The sequence below is a fragment of the Sinocyclocheilus anshuiensis genome, unplaced genomic scaffold, assembly GCF_001515605.1.
Source record: "Sinocyclocheilus anshuiensis isolate Anshui unplaced genomic scaffold, SAMN03320099.WGS_v1.1 scaffold25, whole genome shotgun sequence".
NCBI classification, from domain to species: Eukaryota; Metazoa; Chordata; class Actinopteri; order Cypriniformes; family Cyprinidae; genus Sinocyclocheilus; species Sinocyclocheilus anshuiensis.
In genome coordinates this window covers 921881-931192 of record NW_015536477.1, presented here as the reverse complement: position 1 = coordinate 931192, position 9312 = coordinate 921881, and the positions used below count along the sequence as shown (strand labels likewise).

At 36.8% G+C, this 9312-nt stretch overlaps 2 protein-coding genes across 2 annotated transcripts in view; both read right to left on the bottom strand.

Annotated features, from left to right (window-relative positions):
* Nucleotides 1-726: 726 nt before the first annotated feature.
* LOC107662205 (vesicle transport protein SEC20-like) lies at nucleotides 727-5594 on the bottom strand. The gene is made up of 6 exons (XM_016452173.1): nucleotides 5497-5594; nucleotides 5236-5328; nucleotides 4165-4256; nucleotides 3994-4095; nucleotides 3673-3791; nucleotides 727-1473 (listed from the first exon to the last, which is right to left on the bottom strand). The coding sequence occupies exons 1-6, from the start codon at nucleotides 5578-5580 to the stop codon at nucleotides 1277-1279; spliced, it is 687 nt and encodes a 228-aa protein (XP_016307659.1). The 5' UTR covers nucleotides 5581-5594; the 3' UTR covers nucleotides 727-1276.
* A 2207-nt stretch (nucleotides 5595-7801) lies between these two features.
* LOC107663205 (tripartite motif-containing protein 47-like) overlaps nucleotides 7802-9312 on the bottom strand; it is a 5108-nt gene continuing 3597 nt past the window's right edge. Inside the window, exon 5 of the mRNA XM_016453416.1 lies at nucleotides 7802-7819. Coding sequence (XP_016308902.1) covers nucleotides 7802-7819 — 18 coding nt within the window. The remainder of the gene's footprint in view (nucleotides 7820-9312) is intronic.

Here is a 9312-nt window from a genome sequence, read left to right as displayed (position 1 = left end):
ACTAGTTACTTGAAAAAAAGTAATCGGATTACGTAACTCGCGTTACTTGTAATGCGTTACCCCCAACACTGAGAATAACCATTCGTGGAGTCAAGTTAAATCAGGGGTTTTCAACTCAGGAAACCTTGTTTTCACTGGAATGTCTAGAATAGCAATCCATTAGAGAGTCACTGCTGACGCTGTAAACAATATGAAATATGCCAGATACTTAAACTGCAGTCAAAAGTTTGGAATAATTATGACTTTTTTTTAATATTCCAAGTCTCTTATCAATGATGCATTTATTGGATCACAAATATAGTAAACTGTAATATGTGAAGTCGTTGAAAAGAACAGTTTTTATATAATACATTTATTTTATTCCTGTGATCAAAGCTGAATTTTCAGCATCGTTACTGCAGTCTTCAGTGTCACATGATCTGCTCAAGAAACGTTTCTTATTATCATCAGTGTTGAAAAAAGTCTATTTATTTTAAACTCACAAAGGATGCATTCACTGTCATCAATTTAATGCATCCTTGCTGAATAAAAGTATTAATTTCTTGAAAAAATGCATCAAACTTTTTAATAGGAGTGTATTATGGTTCCACAAAAAAAAATATTAAGCAGCAAAAACTGTGTTCAACACTGATAATCATAGAAAACATTCCTTTAAAATGTTTATAATATTTCACAATATTACTGTTTTTTTACTGTATTCTTGAATAAATTAAATGCAGCCTCGGAGAGCATAAGAGACTTCTTTATTTAAAAAAAGTTTAGTGCATCTGTAGTGCATATAAAGCATAACCTTCAGTTATGCAGATTATAATTCATTGCAGTTGTTCATAAGGCATAAACATCTTTAAGGTTGTTTTGAAGTTTATGCAATGTCCATCAGGTTACTGGAATATTACATAACCAACTGAATAACTAACCTGAGATCAAAACATTTTATTATTGTACAAACAACTACGTTGTTAACAAAATATACTACTGAATATGCCAAAGCAATCAGTAAGACTAATGTAGGAAAATTTAATTCCTTCCTGATTTTATGTTTAGTGATCCTGATAATTGAGATTTTATAACAGCACTTCAGTATCCTCCCTTATTGTGTCCCCAGAGAATTTTGAAGCTTGTCATCACTTGCTCACACTTTATGGTGGGTAAACGGTGACAAAATTCTCCTTTTGAAAGAACTACTGGTTTAAGAACTGTGGGTCTCATTTGGGTTGTAACATTCACAGAATGATTTCTGGAGAGCAGTGTTAAGTTGACACAGTTCCCTTTTCCACTAAATGAAGGGGAAGAGTCTCTTTTTCAAGATGTAGAGCACTGTAGCCAGAAACAGAGCAAGAGCTAAAAAGATCAGCAGTTTGTCGGTCAGTTCACGCCGATTATATTTCAGGATAAGTTTTCGCCCCAAGTGAATGGTTCCCGTCATGGCCTTAAACTCTTCATTTGTCTCTTGCACAGTCCTTGAGGATGAAGCTGGAAACAGAGCAAGTGGAGAAAATATCTAAAACATAAGAACTTGCAATATTCATAACAAGATAGTGGAAAAGTCGTAGCCATGAGGTTAGACGGCTGTTCAGAAGCAGCGTGCCATGTTCATGTTTACAAGGTTGCTACAAAGTTTTTATAATCAAATGTAATGATCTTCAACCTGAATATATAAAATTAATCACTTATATCCATACCAGACCAGATTTGCATCTCAAATCTCAAAACTCATCATGTATCTCAGATTCTTTTGCCTTCTGCAGGTTTAATTACTTTCATTAGCTGTTTTTCACTAGCAATTTTCCCCAAAATTAGTTCATGAAAAAAATGATATATACTCTTTAGGAATGCACCGATACTGGTATCGGTATCAGTATCCGGCCCGATACTGTGCTCCTGTACTCGTACTCGTAAAAATGCCCCGATACCAAAAGCCGATACCACACAGCGTGTGAATAGAGCTGTGTCCAGAAAAAGAAACACCGACAACAGAACAACAGAGAGTAGAATGGAGTTATTAGAGATTAAGGATGTCTATAAGTACATGTAAGTAATTAATATAATGTTAAACATTCAATATCCACGCCTGTATAGCGGATGTGCCCGAGCTGATAAGCAGAGTGCGCTGAGTGGATTGAGCGTGCGGCGGCACAGAGGCGCGAGCTTGTCCAGTGAATATCTCACAGACATCACTGGAAAGTTTGTAGTTTGGTCGGATATGTCAAAAGCAAGTAAGTAAAATGCACAGGTTACTAAAGTTATTTGACGGTAAGGAGAGAGAGCGTGAGAGTGAGTGAGCACGCACTTCTGTTGCATGATCTTGATTGCTGTTCGCTTCATTAGCGCATGCATTTGGATTAAAACTAAATTGTAAATATATCCTAAAAATTATAGGGGCATTCACTAATCACTATAAACAACATTTATTTTAAACGTCAAGCATACAGGACTTTATTTAAAGCAAAAGTGAAACTAGCAGACTGTGTGAAATGCGCTAGGCTATAAGTGTCTCTCTCATTCTGCACCAATACAAACGTGTGCGCTGCGCATGATTAGCTTGCTTTAAAGGCCAAAGTATATTTAGTTTTTTACTCGTACGCGAGGGTCTGAGTACAGTGCGCGTGACGCAAATTACATCACTAAAATAGTAGCCTACGCACATACTCATATAATGTATAACGAGTGGTTCCCTGCATTATTTTAGGAAAACGTTTTGTGATTACAGTATTGAGCTGCTGCAATGGAGCAGCTCTAATGCGCCTTTAAAATGAACAGTGAAAGTAACAAAAGCTTTTACAATACATTTTAACAGGTAAATTACGTGTGGAAATAACTGAAGGAAATACCCGTTTGCTAAATGAAGCCATCTAACATGATTCATATTATTATTATTTTGTTTCTGTACGCAATATTTAAAAAAAAATTACAAATGCTGTGAAAATACAGGTATCGGTATCGGCGAGTACCAAAAATGAAAGTATCGGTCTCGTTCTGAAAAAAGTGGTATCGGTGCATCCCTAATACTCATATATTTTATAGATGGATTGATTGATGGATGGGAGGATAGATAGATCATATAATGTATAATATGATGTGATAATTATAATATTTCTTAAGCAGCAAATCAGCATATTAGAATGATTTCTGAAGGATCATGTGACACTGAAGACTGGAGTAATGATGCTGAAAATTCAGCTTTGCATCACAGGAATACATTAAAACATTTTATTTTACCTTTATTTTAAATTATAATCTTATTTCACAATATAACTGTTCTTACTGTATTTTTGATCACAGAAATGCTGCCTTGATGAGTGGAAGTGATTCTTTCAGAAATATTATAAAATCTTTCCAACCCCAAACGTTTGAACAGTAGTGTATATAGCATTGTGTATTTGGTTTGCTTGTTTTGTTTAGATTTATGTATTCATTTATGCTTTCTTCCTTTGAGCACTAATTATTGTTATTTTTATTGCTATTAGTAACTGGTCATTTGATGTCAACATGCAGAATAAAGCAACTTTTTTCTTAGACTAATGAGATTTCTTTGAATTAGCTATAGCAATAAATCACCTACATATGACAATTCTGTCACATTTCTACTCATATGTCCGCAAACTATTCTTTTAATCGATTTATACCCTTATATCATGATTGTTATGACCCAGAGCACATAGGCTTTTTTACCCAGAGTTCCGATGGTCTCCTCGCTCTGCTGCACCTGCTGTGACATCATACGGCTGACGCTCATCAGAGTCTCTGTGATGTCACTGGATGTCTGCGCCAAACTCTCTTTAGTGGCCTTCCTAATACCACAACAACAAGATGCATTTAGATAATATGGCTTAGGACAGCGTTGAGAAGTAAATATGATGTATACTACATCAATGTGCAATTGTTTTATTTTTTCAAACATCATAGAAACGATTAAATGTCAATCACAATGATTTGATTCTGACTGGCTGAAAATAGCAGCCCTGACAGCAGCTGTAAAGCCGCATGGTTTACCTTTGTCTAACTGAATCACCACCTTGAAGCAGTTCGTCCTTCTCCAGGTTGTCAATGGCCAGCTTGCAGGCCAGATTTGCCTTCCTCCACGCCATCTGGTTGCTGAAACACAGGAGTAGTGATCATATTGTAATTCAACACATAATCAGAAAGAAGAAATGTTTTTCTAACCTTAACATCTGCTTCAGATGGCCTTCGGTTTCACTCAACATAGCTTGCTTATCAGTCTCCCGGTCTTGTTCTTTTGCCATCTGTTCCATGTCCTATCAAAATGATCGTCGGCCATGTTAACCCTGTAAAGCCTTTTTTTTTTCTTTTTTTAAGTCACTAGTTTTTGAAACTTTAGACAAAATATAAAAGAAAATGGAAAAAATGGTACATGTGTTTTATATCATAATCAACACTTCAGGCTTTTATGGCTCATATAGTGTGATATCAGAGAATATGGAGCTCACACTTGAAGAAAAAAACACCTCAATTGTTGTAGTCCAAGTGGAGCAAAAATATGCTGATGTTGTTATTTATATGGCCAAAGAGCAAGAAGAAATTCTAACAGCTTGTAATATAAATCAATAAGATTTGGCAAAACATATAATACAATAATAACAGATGTATATGTGACTTATATCCCATGCCGGAGACCCACTCGGAACGAGAACGAGGTGTGGCGGTGAGGACCCGGGGGAGAGGGGTTACATATACATAAAAGTTCCTCAGAATATTATTGTGTCATATTTGATACTTACACTAAAAAAAAGCATGGATAATCAAGTAAACCTAAGCTGCTTCAGTCCATTATACCAAATATTGATAACAATATCAAAGTTATTCTTACATTAAATGAATCGTTAACGATTTAAATATTTATAGATTTATATAAATACCTACAAAACGTCAATAATCCAATTATAATAGTAATACCGTTACGATTGAAATTATCCTAGCTATGTTACCGATTTGTGATGGACAGTTGGATAACAATTAGTTAAACAATTAAGTTTGACAGTTTAACAATAGTTTTAGCCATAATAGTAACTACAATAAAATCGTAACTGCATTATAAAAGCACTTAAACATAAATAAATAGCAATTGTTTAATAAAACTGACAGAGCAAAATGAAATGGATTCTAGAAGCTTCTTAGATGTAGAATTTGATCCCATATTATTATATTTTTTGCAGTAGTTTGATGGAAACCCTGACTTTTTTTAATCTATGTGGTTATATGAAATGACGAAAGTACCTGAATACTCTTTCTTAACTGATTGAACTTTTCCTTCACTGTAGAGTTCAGATCCATAAGCACTGCCTGTGGCCCACAGCACTCTCTTATGTCCTGACACGAAAAGAAAAGATTTCTTGAAACAAGAATTGATTGTTTCCATTTCATGCTGACTTCACAGACACAATTATGGCCACATCTTTGTATTACTACAGTAAGCTTGTCGGACAAACCTAACAGTAAGACCATAGCAGATACGTTAATATAAAGAATGAAGTCTACCTGAATAAGTGCTTTGATTTCCAGATCATATTTGATCATCTCTTGGCCACATATTCGGACATGTACATCAGAGGAGGACGCCATGCTTGTTGTTATACGAGAAGTCAGAAGGTCCAAACTTTAGCGCATTTTCAGAACGCCTTTTTGATGCGCCCTGCAAAACTGTTCTGAGAACAAAAACATAGAGTGCATAATAGTACTTTACAACTTTTCCTAATCATTCATACATGATATACGACAAAAGTGACAGAATACTAATCAAAATATATCATGGTTTCCACAAAACAGTAAATGTTCACCATTAAATATTATATCCGTAGTTTTCAACACTGATAATAATTGATAATAATAATTGATGATGTAATAGAAGTAATTGAATTCATATATATACACACACACACACACACACACACACACACATATAGGACGGATTTAGACTTTTAAAACAAGTCAAATAACTTCTCAACATTCAAAGAGTACTGTGAAGAAGAACATAACCACACAACTATTGACAGAATAACAGTGGAAAGTTTGAGGTTTAATTTTTACTTAGAAATGCATGACAGTTGCCAGAAGTGCTAGGCATCCAAGAGGTTCAAGGTGCAATAGTCTAGTGAAAATGCTTCTTGCATTTATTAAGGTAAAGTAAAAACGCATGACAGATGAAGTGCTGCAGTTTCTAATGTTTATTTTGATAGTAAAATCAATGATAGAATTAGACTATCATGGTTACAAGCAGAATTGTGGTACCAACTCCGGGCTGATACAATGCAGTGACATAATTAAGGATAATACAAAAAACTGAAATCAAATAATAAGAGGCACAATAACACAAACAGACACATTTTGAAGACCAATCACAACTGCTTTTAAGCCTACTTCACATCTGTACACTAACAAGGCTCAATAAACCAAGCTGTTCTCCAACTAGTTGTGCCGGAAAAAAAAAATACAGAAAGAAATAAGTGAAAGAAAATGTCCAATGTATGTCAAAACCCAGCACAACACTGAAACATAAATAGAACAACTGTCAAGATATTGTATTTGAACAGGCATATATGTGAACTACAAATATAGACATTGCTAATAGGATCAAGTAACTGTTAGTTTCAGTAGGATACACTTCTGCAGAGTTTTGCTTAAGAATATCACCAAGAGATCTATGACAGAGCACTTAGCAATGAAATACAGCCTTCCTACTGTGACTAGAACAAACAAAATAAAAAAAAAAAAGGAGAAAGATTTTACACTTTGGGAGTTCACACACACAGTACTAGCTACTTAAGGATCCCATGCTAAATTATCAAGTAGAATACCATACAACATTAGAAGCACAAGGTCACGTATTGTGTATATATATTTTTTTGTTTTGTTTTTTTTAGATTGACATTTCGCGTCAATCCTTTTAAATTGAACGTTGTATGGATTTTCGAAACTAAAGAAACAAAATAAAATCAAAACAAAAGGGTTTTGGTGGCCCTGGTTATGTTTTCGCAAACACGCTTCCAATGTTGAAGGTCAATTTAGTTGCTCGATGCAAATTTGGCAAAGGTCGGAAGGGAATGTAAATCACCATAGAAAAGCATAGAAAAGTATGCGATCGGACAGGTGCGAGCGTTCCTTGACGACCTTTTTGGTAACGTTGGTTTTAGCGTAGTGATTCGAGTGTGTCCGGTGCACTTCAGTGCAAGGGATCTGGGCCCAACAGTCCAATGGCGCTTTTCCACTGCATGGTACGGCTCGGTACGGTTCACTTTTGGGGGGTTTTCCACTGGGTACAGTACCTGGTACCTGGTACTTTTTTTAGTACCACCTCGGTTGAGGTTCCAAGTGAACCGTACCGTTACCAAAATGTGACGTGTAAACTCTACTGGTCACGGATTGGCCGGAGAGAATCGTCACTACATGCGTCACTGAACTTGCAACACAAACACAACAGAACCGCTAGATTTAAATCAGCACAGCCAGCGAAGGATCGAACGCAACTGTTTTGAACGAGCGCACCTTTTTTAACAACCAAAAAGTGGCTGTATCGCTGTCTGTTGAGGAAATACAGACGTTCCTCTCGTTGATAGCAGAGGAGCGGATCCAGCAAGAGCTTGATGGGGCGAGGCAGAATGAAAAAGTTTTTCAGGAGTCGTGGCAGTAGAGGCAGCGCAACTATAAACCACACGTGAATAATCCCGCCCACTCTAAAGCGGTACTGAACCTGCAGTGGAAACGCAAACCGAGCCGTTCCGTGCCGTACCATACTGAGCCGTGCCAAGTCGTACCACGCAGTGGAAAAGCGCCACAAGTGACCCTACTAGCTCTCCATGTCTTCCTCAACAGAAAAAGAAATAAACAAGCAAACAGACAATTAAAATGGGCTATCACCGCTACATTAACACGGCCCTTTTCCCGCCCGACCACTGGTTCGTTCCAAGTCCAATATGAGCGCCCGGTTTGGGGTCAGGTCTTGGCACAGGTGTTGCAGTGGCTTGAGCAAATGTCGTAAGAGCAACTTTATTTCGGAACGGTAAGATCGGGGAAGGAGAAGAGTTCACGGACCTGACAGCGCGTGCCAAGTCACAGCTCTGAGGGTGTTCAAGTACATATTTTGAAATTCAGCACCATGGGTGGCGAGACAGGACTCCTACCCAATGTACAAGTTTCTTTGAACCCAATAGCCGGCGATCTGAGGAACAGTAGAACCAGAAGAATCGGGAGGCACAATAATCTTGAGCATTGGTGAGGGGACACAATGTTGACGAGGTTTTACATTGTCTTTGCAAACTTCTTCCACTCGGAGGGCTTCGGAGGAATCCATCACGGCGTACGTCGAGCGTTTAAAAGTTACAATGTATCATGTCCAAATGGATTAACCTGCTTCTACCAAGGTCAAAACAAAGGCAGAGACAATTCCAACCAAGAACCTAAACAGAAGAAATCTCACATGGTTTACATATATATTTATAATGATGATATAAACATTTAAAAAATGAGTTTATGATTGCAGCACTCTTTGGATAGTCTCTCAACCAAAATCTATGGGACACAGTCTTTACGTTTATATTGAACTCCACTGAAGGAAGACTACATTCATCTTTCAATGAAAACTGTATGAGGACAAAGCAGCAACAGTTCTCATCTGAAGCAAGCTTACTGCTGGACACAGCAGAAAAAAAAAATAGAATTTCAGAGGAAAGTTGTGATTTAATTCTTGGCATAATGGGCAAAATCGCATTTCTGTAGAAAATGTCAATAGATCAAGTTTGGGTTTTCATGTCTGAATAAGGCACCTGATTTTGCAGGCATCATTTAAAAAATAACAATGGAAATTCTGTAAAACCAAGTGCAATAATGTGGGTCTTTTCAGATGAAAGCCGGAGTGCGATGATTTACATCTATTCCCACTTGTGCTCATTGGTTAGAATAAAGACAGCGAGACTGTTCTTCTGCCCCAATGTCTGTTGCAAAAGCTCCATGAATATCAGTTTAGCAAGGTTAGCATGCACAATAGTCATGCCGTGTATATGCAAACATATCCATGGTTTCAAATATCATATCTAAAGGGATCAAGTGTAGCATACAGATTTGTTAATGGAACATTTACGAGCAGCTGATATGTAGGAATGCATGTTTGAGTTCTACTGCTAAACCTTGAAGCGCTATCATCTAAAAGCGTGAAGGTCATTCTACTTTTGAAGAACACTCAAGTCAAAACGATTACACAATATACAGAGTAACAAAATGGACAGAAGGGTAAAACAATTCATCAAGGTCCATTAAAAAACAGCACAAAAGGAAAGCGAAAAAAAAAAAAAAAAAAAAAAC

Excerpts from the sequence above, each read along its gene's own strand:
- LOC107662205 (XM_016452173.1), bottom strand. The coding sequence starts at position 5,580 with ATGGCGTCCTCCTCTGATGTACATGTCCGAATATGTGGCCAAGAGATG. Across the intron at positions 4,096-4,164 it reads CATCTGAAGCAGATGTTAAG|CAACCAGATGGCGTGGAGGA; the intron begins GTTAGAAAAACA and ends CCTGTGTTTCAG. Across the intron at positions 1,474-3,672 it reads GGAGACCATCGGAACTCTGG|CTTCATCCTCAAGGACTGTG; the intron begins GTAAAAAAGCCT and ends CTCTGTTTCCAG.